Raw genomic sequence first — 20053 nt, 5'->3', positions numbered from 1 at the left:
TTCCGAGGTACTTTCTGAAAAGTTCTGCAGGTATTTCGCACTGTAGTCTCTGCGATGGTAAAGATTCGAAGGTGCTGAAGGGATTTCTTTTGTGTGGGCGAAATTGATGGATTCTGGGCGATGGCACAGTAGGTACAAAAGCTCCCCACCACAAAATATCGAAAAGTTTTATGACACAATCACAACAATTGCGGGACTCAAATCCACCGCAAGTTAGCTTCAATATTATCGACATGCCCCGATTCCCCTAAGATGGACGAGATCAAATGGGATGCTGTCCAGAATGGGGACCTGGAGAGCTTGGCCAATGCCCTCTTGTCTAGCTCGACGTTGCGTCGGGTGCGGGCTCTCCAAGAGGTCCGGGAGAAGAATGGTACATTGCAACAACTCCACGCTCATACACAGTTTGGCTAATGATTATTGCTCTGCAGGGGTGCTTGTGTCTGGCGAAGCTCGAGAACCACTCTTAGACCTGCTATTCCTCACCTATCCCTACTATATCGACCGCCCCTCCCGCCTTGCGGTTCAAGAGTGCCTACGGGCCATCTTGCGTGCCACAACCGACCAGGAGGATCTCCGGCGTCTGGTCGCAAGATTGCAGAGAGAATGCACCAAATCGAGCCTTGCACCTGCCTCGGCATTTGCCTTGGTGGGTTGGTGTTCTACGATCTTGCAGCATTTCAGCACGGCATCCATTCCCCTCACCCTCATCCTGGACGTCATTTCCGCCCACGCGAAGGTACTGGAGTTGTGCCTAGAACAATTTGTGAGACCATCGGTACAGCGTGCAGCGCTCAGAGTCACGCGACGTGCCCTGAGAGCTCTGTTCGTTTCCGAAAACTTGGGCGAGGAAGTTGTTCGGGAGTCCATTGTGCGGCTCACAGGGGAAACTCGCGCTCAGCGAAATGCGCCTTTTATCGGGGTGATTTCTGGCGTTACAGCGCGATTCGAGTCCCGGAAGGCAGCTGCAGAGGGCGTCAAAACACAAGTCATTACATTCTACGTGAAGGAGGTGGTCAGCTCCCGAACCGCCATCCCGTCGCACATTGCCACTGCCCTCTCGGACTTCTTCGCTACCTATGTGACCAAGGATGATTTTGAAAAGGAAGTGCTTCCATCCTTGGAGAAAGCGATCTTGAGATCTCCGGAGATTGTGCTCAATGGCGTCATCCCACCGCTTTGTACATCGCTGTCTCCAGAGATAGACCTCTCAGACATGACCAATGCTCGGCTCGTGAAACCTCTGGTATCTAACCTGAAATCCTCCAATCAGACAGTCAGGAACGGTGCCGTTGAATCTTTCCGATCGCTCATGACTAAATGCAAATCCGAAGACGACCTTCTGAAGGTGGTCGGGGAAATTCTTGGCCCCCTGAAGTCGCAGAAAATCACCAACGCTGAACAGCGTGCATTGCATGCTCAATTCCTGTCAGCGGTTCCATGCTTTGACAACCTGTCCACTGAGGTTGTCGCTGGTCTCATTCAAATATCCGCGAAGGAACCGAGTGAGGCGGCCTTGGACCCAGAGCTCAAAGCACTATGCAAGCATCTCTCTCATCTTGTCAACTCAAAGGTCGCACTCAAGCCGGACAATGTAACGACGATTTCGAAGGCTTGCACCGACAAGCGAGTCCCGTTCCGTAAACTCTGGCAACTGCAAGTTAGTGAGGTTTTCTGGAACGCGGACAACAATGTGATATCGGACTCCTCCAATTCACCACTGATAAAGGAACTGCTGTCGACATTGAAGAATTCCTTCAATGAAGTCGTGGCCAACCCACTGCCAGCGGCGCAGAGTGGCCTTGTTTCAATTGCCTATGCCTACGTTGCCTTGCTGGGTCGGGTGCACGAAACGGGTGTTGCGACGGCCGCCGAATGGACCGACGTCGCCAAACAATTCGTGGCAATTGCGCCAAAAGCGCCGTTCTTGAACCCGAAGGTGTACAGTAAGGCAAGTTCGGAGACCGACTTCAAATGGAACACTCGTGCATTAGCAGCCGTGTCAACGCGAGCAAGCCTTCGAGATTATGATGCCGCAACCAGGAATGCATGGGCCCAGGCTTTCATATACACCATTGTCAACCCCAATGTTCCTTCCAAATGTCGACCTGAATTCTGCAGGACACTGTCAGACGTGTATCAGAACGACGTGTCTACGGTTGGGAATGCAATAATCGATGGAGTTTGGAGCTGGATACACTCTCTGGCTGTTCGTGACAAAGAATCAGCGGCAGCGCTTTGCGGCGATGGAAGCCAGAGCCTGCTTTACCTCATCATTAAATCAATTTCGGTCCACCCCTCCAGCACATCCGCTGCCGATACTTCGGACGTGGAGAAGAACCTTCAAGATCAGATGATCCGTACCGTTTTGCTGTGTCGGCCGGAACTTGTACAGCACGTGTCCTGGATCGATTCTTGCCTGAAAATCGGCATCGATCCTGGAAAGTTGGCCTCCGAACGGCCGGACGATTTCTTGAAGCAACTGACTGGTGTCATTGAAGACCCCGTGCAATCAGCGATTCCGAATGCTAGTGCTGCTGTTTGGAGCGCGGCCGCGGACCTGGCATTCGTCAGCCCGGATGTCATGCTGCCACGGGTCGTTGATCTCATCCGCGACGACCTGGACACCAGCCGCATTTCACGCTTCTCGGCAACTGATGCGGCTATTGCGAAAACTCCAGAAGGCACGCTGTTCGTTGATGTGCTCAATACAAAGGCTTCCCAACAGCTCACTAGCAAGAACATCAAGGACTACGATACGCTAAAGTGGGAGGAAGAGCTCCGAGCGCAGATTGCCCAAAAGAAGGGCCAGGCGCAGAAGAAACTGTCTCCGGATGAGCAAGCCAAGGTTAATGCACAGTTGGAGAAGGAACGCAAGATTCGAGCGGACGTCTTATCGGAAGTGAAAAGAATCGAGCGAGGGTCGGGAATCATCCGTGGCCTTGCAAACGGGCCACCCACAGATACCGAGGGATGGATCAATGCTGCGGTTACGTCGCTTCTGTCTCTGGCACGTGCAAATGTTGGCATGTTTGTCGGTGATACTGTTTCCACCACTTTCATCGCGTGTGCTAGTAAAATCTCCTCCCGTCTCGGCTCATTCGCGCCATCTATTGGCGTCGCTACGTTGCGGGCGATCGGGAACGCGTATTTAGCACCTGCCCTGGAAGCATCGCCTCTCGGCGAGCTGATCTCCAAGATCACTTACCGACTCCGCTTCACGTCGGAGCAATTGCCGTTTGACGTGCCGACACTCGCGTATGTGCTACCGCTCATCATGCTTGTCCTTGATCGCGGTGGCATCGACGAGCCAAAAGGGGAGGAAGAGGGCACACAAGCTCTCCTTTCTCTTGAGTTTTTGTCGTTCCATTCCTCTTCGTTTTCCGATGCTCGCCTTCCTCGGAAAGATGTTTTGCAGCGTCTTATCACTGGCTTGTCGAAATATTCTCAGCATTACAAACTGGTCAAGGATACTCTCTCAGACTTCTGCAGATGTATCTCACCGAATCTCAGTCGGGATGAATTAGCGGTGTTGTTGGAAGGGACCATTTCGGCTGACGTTTCCGTTCGGACTGCCGTCTTGCAAGTCATTGAAGCCGAGATTGACCTGACGGACTTGGACTTTTCTGAGCACATCTGGCTCTGCTGCCATGATCAAGTGGAGGAGAACGTCGAGCTCGCGGAAACGATTTGGGAAGACAATGCTCTGGAGGTCGATGAGAAATCATACTCTCACCTTGTGAAATATCTCAGCTCCAAAGACCCACAATTGCGTGGAGCGGCTGCCCGAGCTCTTGCACACGCCGTCAAGTCATATCCTGCGACGTTTGCGACAGTCCTGTCGGAGCTTCAGTCGAAGTATGAAGATGAGATCAAGCCGAAAGCTCCCGAGAAGGACAAGTACGGAATGCCAATGAAGGTCGACACAACTGATGTATGGGAGGTCAGGAGCGGAATTGCTCTTACGTTCAGAGCCCTGGCTAGTCAATTCGAGGGTGACACGGTCGTGTCTTTCATGGAGTTCTTGATTCAAAAGGGGCCCTTGGTTGACAAGAACGCTCAAGTCCGGAGGCAGATGGCCGACAGCGGGAGAGCAGTGATTGCGGAACGCGGCCAAGAAAGGGTTGAGGAGTTGATGGCACTATTCGAGAATACTTTGGAGACATCGGACAAGGCCACGGAGGCCTCTGACTGGCTAAATGAGTCAGTAATTGTGCTCTATGGCTCACTGGCTAGACATCTCAAATCTGGCGATGCTCGTTTAAGCACCGTCATTCAGAAGTTACTGGCGGCGCTCCCAACGCCTTCTGAGATGGTACAGTCCGCTGTAGCTGATTGTCTGCCTCCTCTTGTGCGGCTCTTGGGCCCTGAAACTGAAGGCTATGTGAAAGATTTGCTTGATCAGCTCTTGCATGCCAAGAAGTATGCATCTCGCCGTGGTGCGGCCTATGGTCTTGCCGGCATTGTACGCGGAAAAGGTGTCGTCATTCTGCGCAAATACAATATCATGTCTTCTTTGGAGGAGGCGTTGGGCAATAAGAAGGATCCGTATCAACGGCAGGGCGTACTTCTAGCTTACGAGCTGTTTTCGACGGTTCTTGGACGGACGTTCGAGCCATATGTCATTAAAATTGTTCCACATCTTCTCACGAGCTTCGGTGATCCGAGCGTCGACGTCCGAGATGCTTGCCTGGACGCGGCGAAGTCCTGCTTCTCAAGTTTGAGCTCATATGGTGTGAAACAAATTCTCCCAACACTGTTGGAAGGACTTGATGACACCCAATGGCGCAGCAAGAAAGGTGCATGTGATCTGCTGGGAGCTATGGCATACCTAGACCCTCAGCAGCTGGCAGCCAGTCTGCCTGATATCATTCCTCCGCTGACTGAAGTGCTGAACGATACCCATAAGGAGGTGCGCAATGCTGCCAACCGCAGCTTGCAGCGCTTTGGAGAAGTCATCAGCAACCCAGAGATCAAGAGCTTGGTTGGAATCCTCCTGAAGGCCTTGAGTGATCCTACTAAGCACACCGAAGAAGCGTTGGATGCGTTGATCAAAGTGTCTTTTGTACATTATTTGGATGCCCCCTCGCTTGCACTGGTCGTCCGTATCCTTGAGCGTGGTCTTGGGGATCGGTCGAACACCAAGCGTAAAGCCGCCCAGATCATCGGTAGCCTGGCTCATCTTACTGAGCGCAAAGACCTCATTTCCCATCTACCAATTCTGGTGGCAGGGTTGCGTGTCGCTGTCGTTGACCCTGTTCCCACCACTCGGGCTACCGCATCCAAGGCTTTGGGTTCGCTTGTTGAGAAGCTGGGAGAAGATACCTTACCGGATCTTATCCCAAGCCTTATGTCTACGCTCAAGTCCGACACCAGCGCTGGGGATCGGCTGGGCTCTGCTCAAGCTCTTTCCGAAGTGCTTGCGGGCTTGGGAACGACAAGACTCGAAGAGACTCTGCCGTCCATCTTGCAGAATGTCTCCAGCTCCAAGCCCCATGTCAGAGAAGGATTCATGTCTCTTTTCATTTTCTTGCCTGCTTGTTTCGGTAACAGCTTCGCGGCCTATCTCAATAAGATTATCCCCCCGATTCTCTCTGGTTTGGCGGATGACATCGAGTCGATTCGCGAGACTGCGCTGCGTGCTGGTCGCTTGTTGGTCAAGAACTTTGCGTCGAAGGCCATTGACCTTCTTCTTCCGGAGCTGGAGCGCGGTTTGGCTGACGATAGCCATCGTATTCGACTCAGCTCGGTTGAACTGGTTGGCGATCTTCTTTTCAACATCACAGGTATTACCGCCAGGGCCGACGCCGAAGCCGATGCCGAGGAACAAGAAGAGGGTGCTACTCAGGCTGGCCAGTCCCTTCTCCGGATTCTGGGAGAAGAGAAGCGGAACAAAGTGCTGTCTGCTCTCTATATTTGCCGCTGCGATACTTCCGGTCTTGTCAGAAGTGCTGCAGTCAATGTCTGGAAGGCTCTCGTGGCATCGCCAAGGACACTCAAGGACTTGGTTCCTACCTTGACGCAGTTGATTATCCGTCGTCTCGGCTCATCCAACATGGAACAGAAAGTCATCGCTGGAAACGCTCTTGGAGACCTTATCAGAAAGGCGGGAGAAAACGTCTTGGCCACTCTACTGCCGTCTCTCGAGGATGGCTTGAAAGCAACCTCCGACGCGGACGCAAGGCAAGGTATCAGCATCGCCCTTCGAGAGCTCATCGTCTCAGCCACGGATGAGGCATTGGAGGAGTATGATAAAGTGCTCTTCTCAATCGTTCGAACGGCGCTTGTCGATAGCAATGCAGGCGTGAGAGAAGCCGGCGCTGAGGCATTCGATGCGTTGCAGCAACGCCTGGGTAAGAGGGCAGTCGACCAAGTCCTCCCACATCTGCTGTCCTTGCTTCGCAATGCCGCCGAGGCCGAGCAGGCTCTTGCAGCTCTGCTCACGCTCCTTACCGAGACTACGCGTGCCAACATGATCCTTCCAAACCTCCTCCCTACCCTTCTGACGACTCCAATTTCCGTTTTCAACGCTCGCGCTCTTGCATCCCTTGCACAAGTGGCCAGCTCTGCTCTCACCCGTCGGCTGCCGACCATCCTCAATTCGCTTATGGATGAAATCATTGCTACCGATGATGAGGAACGTCAGCAAGAGCTTGGCAGCGCTTTCGATACAATCCTCCTCTCTGTGGATGAATTTGACGGTCTCAATGTCATTGTCAATGTGATGATGACCTTGGTGAAACATGATGACCACCGACGTCGAGCGAAGGCAGCTGACCACCTCGCCAAGTTCTTCTCTGATGCCGAGATTGACTTCTCCAGATACCATCAAGATTTGATTCGTGTGCTGCTCATTTCTTTTGATGACAGAGACAAGGAAGTGGTCAAGTCTGCCTGGAATGCGCTGAGCCAATTGACATCCAGGATCCGAAAGGAGGAAATGGAGCTCTTGGTGATCCCGACTCGCCAAGTTCTGAAACAAGTTGGAGTTCCGGGAGCCGACCTACCTGGCTTCAGTCTGCCCAAGGGCATCATGGCTATCTTCCCCATCTTCCTCCAAGGGTTGCTTAACGGAACTGTGGAGCAACGGACACAAGCCGCTCTGGCAATCGCGGATATCATTGATCGGACTGGGGCTGATTCATTGAAGCCCTTCGTAACCCAAATCACAGGTCCATTGATCCGTGTTGTGTCGGAGAGATCGGTGGAGATCAAATCTGCAGTCTTCTTTGCACTCAACAAGCTACTTGAGAAGATACCGCAGGCCGTCAAGCCATTCCTTCCTCAGCTGCAGAGAACGTTCGCTCGGGGTTTGGCAGACCCATCGAGCGAAACGTTGCGCAATCGTGCAGCCAAGGGTTTGGGTATCCTGATTACCCTCACACCAAGGGTCGATCCACTTGTTGCAGGTACGAGTTGTCCTTGTGTTCATTTTTCTGGGCCACTTTCTCACATTGATGTAGAATTGATTTCCGGCTCAAAGACGGATGACGATGGAGTGAAGAATGCTATGATGAAGGCTCTGTACGAGGTGGTCAGCAAGGCGGGAGCTAACATGAGTGAAACATCTCGGAACGCCGTTCTGGGCCTCATTGATGATGATAGCAGTGAGAAGACTGGTGAGTTGATACTCCACGAGATCATTACCTACATGGAATGCTGACATCTCTGCAGATGCCATGGCAATTACTCATGCTCGACTTGTCGGCGCCTTTGTCAAGAATCTACCTGCGGCCACTGCTGGTCCGCTCATCAAGTATGTGTTGTTCCTTCTCTTCGGCACCGGTGGTGCTAACGATTCTATTAGGAGCCGAGCGCTTACAACGAATTTTACTCATGCGTCTATTCTGAGCTTGAACGCAGTCTTGGTAGAGGCACCTGAGCTGCTACTGGAGAACTTCCCAGCTGAGACGCCCTCGGTGATCTGCCGTGGACTTGCTCATTCGGACGTAAGTTAAATTGCTCTGGAGGAATCAAGCATGTGCTAATGACTTTGTAGCCCTACATCTCGAACAACAGCGCTCTGGCTGCTGGCAAGTACATCCTCACCGAGGCAGACGGCAAGAATTTCGAGTCCCTCAAGAGTGTCTTCGAAGCCCTGGCACCGATCATTGCACCAGGCAATCCCTCTGACACCCGTCGTCTGGTTTTGGTGGTGCTCCGCACGGTTGGCCGCCTTCATCCGGAGTTGGTGCGGCCTCATCTGCCGGTACTCGCACCTGCGATCTTCTCCAGTGTGCGAGATACCATCATCCCGGTCAAACTCGCTGCAGAGGCGGCTTTCTTGTCCATCTTCTCGGTGGTAGATTCTGAGAGCGCCGTCTTTGACAAGTATATGGCCGGACCAGGAGCCGAACTCCCTCCCGGAACCAAGCGCAGCATGTCCGACTACTTCAAGCGAGTAGCGCTACGACTTGCTGGCCAGGCTCGGGAACGGAGAGAAGCCGAAGGCGGCCAAGGTGGTCTCGGCTTATCTAACGATGAAGTGGAAGACGAGAAGGAGGTATGGAGTATCGGCAGGCTAGATCTGGGAACCGACATGTTTGGTGATGAGTGATGACACGCTGGATGATGCATTTGAAAAAGTTTCTTCGAGTGCTATCATGATTCCCTTTACAAATCTATGGCCTAGGTCGGCTTATAGGGGTTGTCTTATGGTTGATGATGTATAAACTACTCGTTCTGCCATGATAGATGTCAATAAAACATAGTATAGTTCCAGAATGGTATCGCAGTAGAAAGCGATTTCTCAGAACAGAGAACTGACTACCTGCTTAAAAGTCAAAACTGTGATAGTGCACTTTCAGATATAACATTGAGTCGGCATCAACCAAAACGACTAGCTACTGTCTCTCATTGTCAAGATCCAAACCATTTTCATTTCCATTAATCCATCTCTTGCGAGCTTTAGGGCCAATATCACGGATGATCCGGTCTCTGAAATACATCAACTGGCTTGACCATGCCTGGTGAACATCCAACCAATCAGACAGTCTGCGCATCATGATGACTAACGATCACCAATCCGAAGTTCGGGACCGAGTCGGCAACCGGAACGGGAAATTGCATTGGGGCTTGAACCCTAAATGTGGGATAGCGTTTTTCTCGCTTAAGTGATTAGCTAATCAGCCACCCCGTCTCAAACTCCTCACTGAAATCATCCGCCCGACAGTCGACCTTGACTCAAGAAATTCCATCCGCCCAACGAAGGTCGATACGCCGTAGTCAAGATGTGAGTGCGCCCTTTGACGATTTTGAATGCTGCTATACCTTTATGGAACAATGCACCGATGAGCCCTTGATGCCACCGCACCACCTTGAGATTTACGGGAAATTTTGATCCATCGTGGGAAACTTGAGGCATGAATTGCTGACGGCGGATTTTCTACAGGGTCAACCTTCGTACGCAAAAGCGCCTCGCGGCCTCCGTGATCGGCTGCGGGAAGCGGAAGATCTGGCTCGATCCCAATGAGATGAACGAGATCTCCAATGCCAACTCCCGGCAAACCATCCGCAAGCTGATCAACGATGGCCTGATCATCCGCAAGCCGGTGACCATGCACTCGCGTGCTCGCGCCCGCGAGCTCAATGCCGCCCGCCGTATCGGCCGACACCGTGGTCTGGGTAAGCGCAAGGGTACCAAGGATGCTCGGATGCCCAGGTACGTAGTGTGCTACGAGATTACGGTATTCAGGGGCTGGGTCTGACAATGATTGCAACTGTACAGCCAGGTCCTGTGGATGCGTCGTCAGCGTATTCTCCGCCGTCTCCTCGTCAAGTACCGCGCCTCCGGCAAGATCGACAAGCATCTGTACCACGAGCTGTACCAGCTGAGCAAGGGTAACACCTTCAAGCACAAGCGCGCTCTGATCGAGCATGTACGTCCCTCATATTTTTCTTGATCAGGTTGGCGATGTGCTGACGGAATGCCACAGATCCACAAGGCCAAGGCCGAGAAGCAACGCGAGCGCATCCTCAAGGAGGAGATGGATGCTAAGCGTGCGAAGACCAAGGCTGCCCGTGAGCGACGACTGGAGCGTATCAATGCCAAGCGGAACGCTGCGGCTGCTGAGGCGGAGCAGGAGTAAATGGTCTCCTGGGTGTCGATGGATGCGGTCAGAGGTCACGATTGTGGATGGCTCTAAAATTCAAGGACCACGGCGCACATCTTTCAAAGTCCGGGTAATTCGATGTTTGATTTCTACGGGAGCCGGATTACTGGACATGGGACGTGATGTGGAGTGGGTTTGTGCATTTACTCTATGTCGGTCAATTAAGTATGAATTAGACAGATCAAAATTCAATGTTGGTCTGTTCCTCTGTCACGCTTGAAAGTATCTTTGATATAACATAACTACTGATTGTCATGACGGGACGGGCCGAGCGTATCGATATCTTGACGTTGCAGTGAATTTCAAAGGTCTCTGACACAGAGTGCCGATTTTCTTGACATGCCGCGATCATGCTACATCCGGCCAAGCTGTATGCATTTGAAGTCTCTTGGGGACTTGGAGTCGTCATATACTAATTCCATGGTGATCGGGCACGCTCCCTTGCTTCTCATATCCGAATACAATTGAATTATGTATATACACAGCTATCAGATTTGAATCTACAGCTGAATCATCAGAACTCGATAATCTAATATTCAGAGATTCTGAGGTGTAGGATGATTTGCAGAATCGGTTCTGACGCAAGCACTCTGGATGGACAGATGAACTCATCTACAAATCTCTTTACTGCAGTCTACTACTGAAAAACAGCTAGACAATTATGACCTTAACTGTTCAAACGGATAACAATAGGTAAGAAACAAAAGGCATGCCAATTGAGGTCTCGCAATTGATGGTTGACTGATTGTCGGTGAATTTCCTGCGATTACAGACCAGATCGAAGCATCCAAAAAAGCTCTTCTCCAAGGAACAATATCTTATTTCCCATCGGCAGGATTTGTCTGGTTCGCCGTCAACCCCTGAATGAGATTATTCTTTGTCGAAAATTTTCAACCATGAAATCCTCCATGACAAACTCGCCCACATTCTTTCCGTGCTGAATTCGGCACGCTACGGCAGAGGATGGATGTGAAGCAGAAATCACGGCGGCGGCAAAACCAGGAGCGACCGAGCGAAAAGACAGAAAAGCCGCGCGCCAAACGACCCAGGTTCGGCGACGGGGAGGGCAACTCGAATATTGTCTCTAGAAACCCCAGCAATAATCATAATCCTCGTCCTGGCCATAAAGGGCCTCCAAACCTGCTTCAACAGGCCCCAAACAACCCTGTTCGCAAACGGCCCCGGCGGGACACCTCGCCTTCTCCGCCACCGTCTCCCTCCGGCGCCGTCCACCAGCAGGAGCCGACCCTCGCCCGCAAGAGCCGAAAACTTGACAATGAGCCCCCGCCGATCAACGGAATCTGCCGCGCTGAGCGCTCGATGGCATCAGTCTCGGCGTTGACTACCACAAAGCAGTCGGTCAAAAACCGTGATTCCCCCGACCCTCTCGATACGATATCCGGTTCCGATCGCTCTTCTTCCGCCCGCAGGCGCGCGGCAAACGCCAACCCTGTCGCCTCCTACGCTACTTCTGCTACTAATGTCGCTGCTACACGACGTTCGGGGCGCCGGCAGGATCAATCACAGCCTGTGGTTCTTGAAGACGAAGCCGCGACCACTGAAACAAACTCCGTACCCGCCGATCAGAAAGATGCTACTACTGAGAGACAATCTCGGGATGGGCCAGCCACGCAAACTACGCAAGATGAGCAAACATCGGGCAAACGATCACTGCGATCGCATGGGCCTGGAACAAAGAGTGAGCTGGCCATGTATTTTGCCAATTACGAGCAGATGATCAGCCTGGACCCGGTAAAGCATGGTCAGTGTCTGCATCGAATTGACTTGATACCAATGTTATTCTGACGCTTTGAATATATAGACTCCCTTGTCCCAGAAACCGTGATCACCCTTGTAGACGATCAAACAGAATCCCCTTTCGTCCTCTCCACATCATCATCCTCCCCGCCCAGAACGAGGACACAACTCCGTCATGAAGAAGACATCTCTCCTTTCGGAAATCCCCTACAGAACCTGCACGCATGTGAAATTGTCGAACTCCCCGATCCTGGAGACGTCGATCGTGATCCACTGGATGACGATGTTTACTTCAAAGCTCATCGACGGCATGAACGGCAGGAGAAACAACTCCGTAATATCGAGAAGGAACGCGCACAGCATGAAAAGATTCAACTGGATCGTTTGCTGGATGAGCTGCAAGGACATGACTGGCTGAGAACGATGGGCATCACTGGGGTAACTGAAACTGAGAAAAAGTTATACGAGCCAAGACGGGACCTTCTCATCAAAGAAGTGTCAGCACTGCTCCAGAAATTCAACAGATGGAAGGAGGAAGAGAAGCGCCGCAAGTCCCAACGGTCGCAGGCTCTACCCCGTCCATCAAATCAGGCTGCAGTGGCAGTAAAAAAGAGTCGAGAACCGGCGGATTTCGAGGAGGCAGAGGAGGAAGAGGAGGCTCCCGCAGCGTCGACATGTGACACCCAAAGTCTCGGGGAGTTGTCTGAAACCAACGACGTCGACGCTCTGGCGGCTCGACAACTTCTACAAGAAGCACGATCCGCATCGGCTCCGCGACAAGTATTACCACCGTCAGGAGCCGAAGAGACTACAACCGCTAATGCTCGCCCATTCACCTCCTTCTACGCCAAAAAGCATATCCGGGACGCGGCGATTGCTGGCCATCGTCGCGGTCGTCACCGCACAGCGTTTGGGCAGCCGATTCCGGACGTCGAGGAGCGGGAATTTGAGCTGCCGCCGGACATTCTCACACCGGAGGCACTGTCGGCGATGAATCGAAAACGTCGGCGGTTGAAGAGGGAAAGCCGGAAATGACACCTCGCTCATTTCTTTCTTTCTTTCGTTGTTTTATTATTTGATTATTACTCCCTGAAAACCGTTTTGCGCGCGCGGGACTCGACGATGGCTTATGGTGATCACCATCCCTGTGCTATGTATCCTGCTAGCATCACTGATGGTTATCTACGGGGTCATGTATCGTGCTTTAAATAGACGCAGCATCTGACCTTTTTCCTCGTGGCTTCCGTTAAAGCATTCATTGTCATTTTTCGTGATACATACATATTGCACAGAGGTATTACTTGGGCATAAAGTACAGTACAACAGGAACTCCACAAACCCGACCAATTATGCAAGTCCATGCATAGCCCATTCCAGCAAGATACTCAACTCCTTAATTCCCGCGCCCTCCTCACTCCACTGCTTCAATCTCTCGATAACCACGCGCACACAGTCCGCCCACGCCGAAGGCACAGTGACATACTCGGCCGACGGCACACCAGCGACCTTGGCACGGAAAGCCGCAACCAAACAGAGGGCATGATTGAACCTGACGCGGCAGGCACCCCACGAGCCCGGGTGGCGGAAGAACGGGTTCTCGGTCTGAATACGGTAGACAGACAGCAGTAGGGCCTCGCTGGCCTTGGCGCCGTAAGCCTCGGCCTGCTCGCGGGTCAACGCATTCCCCGCATGCAAACAGACGTACAGATACGCGCGGTGCAGCAATTCACGGACCTCGACGTAACGTTCCCGCACCAGTTTCACGAGTTCCGGCTCGTTCGGCGGAGGGCGGGACTTGAGCGGGATGTTGAAGCGCAGGGATGGCGGGAGGCAGTCGAGCCACTGCTGCAGCTGGTTCATGAGTTTGGGGATGGTTTCGTCGAGAAGGCGGATTGTCTGCGGGCCGGCGGTCGGGGAGAGATTGGTCACAGCGTTGCGGGCGCGGTTGAGGAGTCGGCGGAGAGAGATTTCGGCGAGGTAATAGTAATATGATACGGCGGGGGCGTTATTCGATGGGTTCTCCCGCTGGAGGATGTCTTCGGTGCTTTCTTCGTAACTCTTCGTCATGGGGAATGTAGGCAGGGAGAAGGGGAAGTCTGACTCGGCCAGGTTGCAGGGTGGAAGGTCGGGAAGTTCATATCGCACTTCGCTGTTTCGTTTGTCAGTCAAAACAGCAGTAATGGACAACGGAGGATTGTACATACCACTCCGATTTCAGGCATGTCCAGTACAGCCGTTGTTCGAGACCTAAGGGCGTGGTTAATCGGATATCTCTGTTTTAATAGCCAAAGGAAAGCTCACTTTCTTCCTGCTTCGACCGCTGTGTGTCGCCGTTGCGATGCTTCACGTTATATGACTCCCACAGCATCGACGCCGTACGGAACATTTTCCAACCGGGAATCGGTTCGATATTATATTGATACCACATCCTATTCCTGGTCTGAGCCCTGATGTTGCACAGGCCTGAGATGCCATTACTTACCCGAAGAGGCAAAAGCACACCACACCCAGCAGCGAGTCATCCAGATATGCACTGGACATCCTCTCGCGCGCCATGGATAGATATGTCAGCGATTCCCGCATGCGATCATCAGGGACCGAAAGTGTCACGTATGTCTGTCGGGTTGAGTAGGGCCCGGACTCGCACGTTACAGTTCGGAGGTCATCCTCGGGATAATTGCCCCATATTGCCGCGAGCGCAAACGTGAGCAGCACCAGACACGACGAGGGGGATCGGTCAAAGCCCTTTTCCAATACCCGCCCGATATGTGCATCCAACTGGTCAGCGTCGACGATCGGGTTCTTGATTTGTATCTTGCGCATGTAGATGTCGCGTAGTTCCAGCATGCGCGCTGGATCCATAGATGTGATTCCTGCTGCAGCGTGTGTTAGACGGTACACTGCAATGGTTTTACTAAATCAAAAAAGAAGACATACTTGACGGGAAGCGATCGGGCTTTTCACCGTATGCTTCCGGAGGGAACGTGCACACGGGTTTCTCTCGAGGGAAGATGGGCCAATCGAGAATCGCATTCGCACCGGTGATGGGCGTTCGCAGCGCATCATGGCGGGAGATCGCCTCCAGATCTGCATCATCCAGGGACGGTTCTGGCGGTTGTGGGGCGACTGGAATCTGAGGAGCCGCGGCTGTTTGCTGATGCCGGAGGCATTCCTTGTTCGTCTGCACGATTTCAGATAGAAGCCGTTCCTGTTGCTCGACCGCATTCAAGATTCGCACACCCCATGATTCAAAGCTATCGGTGAAAGAGTCAGTGATAAATCAAGCCTCGGATAACAAAAAAAAAAGTCGACGGCGTACATTGAGAAAAGGTCTTTGTCAGGATATACACATTGAATCCCCCGTTTGACACATTTCGCGCAGACCGGCCGGGCGGAGTCGCACCGCGTCTTGCTTATTCGGCAGGCATCGCAAGCGGCCAGGACCCGACTGTGCTTGCGAGACGGCGGCTGCTGCGTTGTCGTTTTCCGCTTCTTGCTGTCATTGTTGCTGCTGTCCTCCGATGCAGGAGATGGCTCGTTCCCCTGTGTGGTGGTGCTGGGAGTGTAGCTGTTGTACGCTGGTTCCGATCGCTCCATCATTTCTCACATGCGGGTCGGCAACAGCCGCTGGCGCGAATATTTTTGGTTTGGCCGGGTAATATATTTCGCAATTATGTCTATGAGCCCTCTCAGAGTAGGGTAGACCACAAGTTGACATTCAACACGCAGATTGAGCTTTCGCGTGATGATGCTCACTTTGGAGTAAAATTAATACTGGAGTATGTCATTCCTCGGTTCTCACGGAGGATTCTGTGATCAGGTAAAGTAAGCCTAGTGGTCGCTAAATCGGGCCAAGGGTCGAGTTAACTTTTAGAAAGTTCCTGTCGGGGTTTTTGGGGTTTGACGACTAGGATAAATCTGGGATAAAATGGACAACTAACACCGTCCACTAACGCATGTCCTCCGTATCCCAAGTCTCCTCGGGACAAAACGCACAAAGTCCTCCGCCACAGGGACCGGATGAAGGGGTTCCCGTCGTATAAAATGCACAAGACCTTACAGAGTACATTTACTTCATGGGCATAGCATTTTGGCAGTTGAGATTTGCTATTTCCCAGACCTTGGAGAGGTATTCCAGGATGGTAAACGAACCCCACATTTTCTCGAAATTCTTGAAATGCCTGTTTTGTATTAGGTACTGGTACTGTATCGGGTTCAGGAGCCTCTTCGCGGGACCGCGGCAAACTCCACACTCCCAGAGGTTAGGGTTCTCCATGGGGTCTGTCTCAATCGTTAACAGGCCCCAGATTTTTGCCATCCTTTGGAGTACATGCATTATGCATCAGTAAATTTGCGAAATGTTGTCCAAACTAATCTTAGCAAATTGTCATGAGTCATGTATCTGATCGACACCTGGCTAATTATTCTGGATCAGGCCAGACCGGTATTTGTATCGAGGACGAGATCCCATTCGCCCGAAGCTAGCCACAACCACCAAGGCACTCTTTTGTTAATGTTCATCCAGCCAGTGATTCGATGAAGCCCTGGCAAAAGACATATTATTGTGGGTGTGACACTCGCTCGAATGTAATTGTCCACATCCTGTATTCTCGCGGGAAGGACTCCTCTAAACAGAATCTACAGTACCCTTTATGAGAGCATGCGTCTAAATAAGTTCCCATCTAACTTTACAAACCCAGCCAGTATCTTGTCTTGGGCACCCGCAACGTGCCTTTACCCAGAATCGTCTGACTGGATGTGCCAATGAGAACCTCGTATGTTCCTTCCTCGCTCTTCCACTGGCTCTCAATCTCATCCCAGAAACTGGTGGCGTATTTGTCGATGTGGATTTCGACTGTCTTTTCCTCACCAGGCTCAAGGAACACCTTCTCGTATCCGTGCAGTTCCTTGACGGGACGCGGCGTTGGCGAATGGGGAGCGGAGATGTACAACTGAAGAACCTGAGCACCAGCCACCGCACCGGTGTTCTTGATCCGGACTGTGGCAACGCTCGGATTCTCCGGGTCGAACGTCTCGGGCGAAACGGCGACGTCGGGGGTCGTCAATTCGAAAGTGGTGTAAGACAAACCGTGCCTATAGACAGATTTTGGTAAGCAATAAATAGACTAAACGTAGTCGTGCACACATACCCGAATGGAAACAGAACCTCTCGTTCCGTCTTGTCATAGAATCGGTAGCCCATGTAAATATCCTCACCATAGAGAACCCGACCGCCAACACTTCCGTAGTTCAAGTATGCAGGATTATGCTTGACATCGATCGGCCATGATAGAGGCAGCTTGGCAGAGGGGTTGACATCTCCAAAGATTACGTCCGCAATGCCATGGCCCGCCTCATTGCCACCATACCATGCCTGGATGATGGCCTTTGCCTTGTCTGCCCAACGCATTGTGACGGGAGTCCCAGACTGGTTGACAATGACGGCGTTGGGAGCCACCTCCAGCACTCTCTCAATCATGTCATCAACGTGGGGCGGTAGATCCATGTGCGCACGGTCAAAGCCCTCGGACTCCCAGTCTCCATTCAAACCTGTGCAGATGATGGTGTAGTCCGCTTCGGACGCAGCCTTGACGGCATTCTCGATCATCTTCTCAGGGTCCATGCGCAGGGCGGCTCCGAGATGTGCCGCACCACCGCCAAAGTTGACCATACCGATCGTCTCCATGGTCGTGGTGTTGGCATTACCGAATTCAATGCGAATCTTATAGGTCTTTCCAGCCTCGAGGACCTTTGTTCCCTTCTCTTCGATCGTGCCCTTGCCAAAGAAGGCTGTACCTTTTGTCTGATGCGTCGTGTTGTCAATGATGAGCTCGTCATCGATATAGAAATTGCCAGTTCCAAACACAGTCAGCCCAAACTCCCACTCGCCAGACACATCGGGAGTGAAGTCTCCGAGGAATGTGCCCCAGAAAAGGGCACGGTTGAGCCCAGGGCAGTTGTAGTCCATCAACTGGAACGCGGTGCTTGAAACAGGCTCCGTCGCCAGCAACTTCCTATCTGGCACCGTGATAGGGTCATTGTAAAACTTGATCACAGCGTTGCTAAGCAGCCTGTCAATCACCGGAAGCATTTTGTGCGCATACGCGCCAACCTCGAACGCAATCTCAGCATCCTTCGGAAGGACTTCCGTGATGGCGTCATAGGGAGTCACCGTATAGTATGGAAGAAGCGACGCACTGCCTCCACCGAAGATTGCTGGTGTCTTCATGTGAGAGCCGATGAGGGCGACTTTCTTGATTGTCTTGGGCAGAGGAAGAACGGACTCATTCTTCAAAAGCACGATACTGTTCGAACATATTGTGCGATTGAGAGCTCTGTCTTCGGGGTAATCTCGCCCAGTTTCTACTTCCGACACTTTGAGCTGGCTCGCTCTCTTGACGAATTCCAAGACATTGCGTGCACGAGCATCAATGGTCGACTGCGTGATCAAGCGAGCTTGCACCGCCGACTCAATGTATTTGCCGCGATATCGCGAAACGCCGGGCATTTCCAGGTCGAGGCCATTATTCATGGCGTTGATCGTGCTGTACGTGCCGTACCAGTCGCTCATTATCAACGGATTCCAATTCCACTCCTTGCGCACCAAATCCTCCATGAATTCGCGACTCTCGGAAACATGCGTCCCGTTGATTTTGTTGTACGAAGTCATCAATGCGCCAGGCTTCGCATCCCGCGCGGCGATTTGGAATGGCCGAAGATAGATTTCGCGCAGCGCTCGCGGCGTAATCAAGCAATCAACGGCTCGGCGCTCATGTTCTTGGTCATTACCCACGAAATGCTTGACCGTTGAAATTACCCCGGTACTTTGACAACCCTGAATGATAGATGCTGCAAGGGTACCGGACAGGTGGGGGTCCTCAGCAAACGATTCAAAACCTCTTCCACCGAGGGGAGACCGTTGCATGTTGATTGTTGGACCTAGCCAGCAATGAGCTCCTTTGGCGATGCATTCATTGCCGAGGAGCTCTCCGGCCTGCTTGAGCAGATGCTTATCCCAGGTAGCTCCCAAGGCCGTGCCGCACGGCAAGCAAGCTGCGGGGACTCCGGCGAAGAACTTCGTCCCTCGGATGCCATTGGGGCCGTCAGTTGTGCGAATGGATGGCACATTGTGTTCGGGAATCGGATATGTGTGCCAGAAGTCAGCGCCTGAGGTCTATGGTCAGTCGGTGATGGGTTGTCGACTGGAATCTTGCATTTCCATACCAGACAAAAGGCCAATTTTATCGGCCTGCTTTAGCTTCGATAGCACGGTATCAACGTCAAAACTCATCTTGCCCCGTTCACTCTACAACTAGTACTATCTGTAAAGTTTAGAGACAGATTCTGAGTTGACTTGGAGATATAAAGAGAAGAAAAGTGAATTACTGAAGCAAATACCGTCGGCAATTGAGGCTCCATTATTGTTTGCTGCGCGAGGAATATGCTGTAGATTGCGTTGCTCTATCGCCGCCCGGCGACCGATACAACGGCGTGTAGCTGGAGGGCGGCGGAGCGTCCCCGATGTTCAGCCACCGATGGTGGAGCGTGGGCAGCCCCATCTCGACATCTTCCATGTTTACTCCGTACGGGGCAATGCAAATTTTCCAAACATCCGACCGAATGCTGCAAGTCGCGCTTTGACTTTCTTCAGCAGCCAGATTAGGTTTGTCATGATTACTTATCCCTTTTGGAACCCTGCCTGTTGTCGACTGGCCCGATTAAGGTTGAAATCATCTAGACAACTGTGCCATGACTCGGAGAGTCCGGGTTGAGTTCGATGCACCTTTCCGCCTTCTCGGAGGTCCCGAGCTCCAAGCTGCAAGCTGCCGAGTCAAAACTGTCGCCAAGCCCCTTGGCGAAGGGACCAACCGTTCCTGACTGGTACCTTGAGGCTGCAGAGGCTGCAGCCTCAAGAGCTAAACCAAATTTGCCTAAAAAGAATGCCCGGAGTCTCCCCGATGGCATCTTCTCACCTCGAGCCAATCAACAAGCCCAATCCATCTGGCTAAAACACACCCTGGAAGGTCCCTCACCGATGATTTCAATTCATCCTGAGCAGACTCCATGAAATCCTGATTGCGGGGAACCACCCCGTGGGACATTGTGCATGACCGCGCGGTTATCTTCCTGGGGTGTAACTGGAGGAGCAATAAAGAGAGAATCATTCATTCATTGCGCACAGA

At 52.3% G+C, this 20053-nt stretch overlaps 6 protein-coding genes across 6 annotated transcripts; 4 read left to right on the top strand and 2 right to left on the bottom strand.

Moving 5' to 3' along the window:
* Positions 1–252: 252 nt before the first annotated feature.
* Positions 253–8557, top strand: VTN49DRAFT_3256 (uncharacterized protein; the record flags this gene model as incomplete). The annotated part of the gene is made up of 6 exons (XM_069411072.1): positions 253–373; positions 432–7409; positions 7464–7619; positions 7675–7756; positions 7808–7949; positions 8000–8557. The coding sequence occupies 6 exons, from the start codon at positions 253–255 to the stop codon at positions 8555–8557; spliced, it is 8037 nt and encodes a 2678-aa protein (XP_069268534.1).
* Positions 8558–9003: 446 nt separating this feature from the next.
* On the top strand, positions 9004–10088 carry VTN49DRAFT_3255 (60S ribosomal protein eL19; the record flags this gene model as incomplete). Its single annotated transcript, XM_069411071.1, has 4 exons — positions 9004–9113; positions 9392–9661; positions 9728–9878; positions 9936–10088. 4 exons carry the CDS (start codon positions 9004–9006, stop codon positions 10086–10088), a joined length of 684 nt encoding a protein of 227 aa, XP_069268533.1.
* Positions 10089–10110: 22 nt separating this feature from the next.
* VTN49DRAFT_3254 (uncharacterized protein) lies at positions 10111–10332 on the top strand (the record flags this gene model as incomplete). The annotated part of the gene is made up of 1 exon (XM_069411070.1): positions 10111–10332. One exon carries the CDS (start codon positions 10111–10113, stop codon positions 10330–10332), a length of 222 nt encoding a protein of 73 aa, XP_069268532.1.
* A 743-nt stretch (positions 10333–11075) lies between these two features.
* On the top strand, positions 11076–12905 carry VTN49DRAFT_3253 (uncharacterized protein; the record flags this gene model as incomplete). Its single annotated transcript, XM_069411069.1, has 2 exons — positions 11076–11874; positions 11935–12905. The coding sequence occupies 2 exons, from the start codon at positions 11076–11078 to the stop codon at positions 12903–12905; spliced, it is 1770 nt and encodes a 589-aa protein (XP_069268531.1).
* A 312-nt stretch (positions 12906–13217) lies between these two features.
* Positions 13218–15467, bottom strand: VTN49DRAFT_3252 (uncharacterized protein; the record flags this gene model as incomplete). The annotated part of the gene is made up of 6 exons (XM_069411068.1): positions 13218–14019; positions 14075–14117; positions 14172–14299; positions 14353–14746; positions 14808–15124; positions 15190–15467. The coding sequence occupies 6 exons, from the start codon at positions 15465–15467 to the stop codon at positions 13218–13220; spliced, it is 1962 nt and encodes a 653-aa protein (XP_069268530.1).
* A 1091-nt stretch (positions 15468–16558) lies between these two features.
* On the bottom strand, positions 16559–19161 carry VTN49DRAFT_3251 (uncharacterized protein; the record flags this gene model as incomplete). Its single annotated transcript, XM_069411067.1, has 3 exons — positions 16559–16964; positions 17021–19037; positions 19095–19161. 3 exons carry the CDS (start codon positions 19159–19161, stop codon positions 16559–16561), a joined length of 2490 nt encoding a protein of 829 aa, XP_069268529.1.
* Positions 19162–20053: the final 892 nt, after the last annotated feature.

Source organism: Thermomyces lanuginosus (genome assembly GCF_041956635.1).
Source record: "Thermomyces lanuginosus strain ATCC 200065 unplaced genomic scaffold VTN49scaffold_28, whole genome shotgun sequence".
Classification (NCBI taxonomy): Eukaryota; Fungi; Ascomycota; class Eurotiomycetes; order Eurotiales; family Trichocomaceae; genus Thermomyces; species Thermomyces lanuginosus.
Note: the sequence above shows the minus strand (reverse complement) of the source record. Positions and strands in the feature narration are given on the sequence as shown.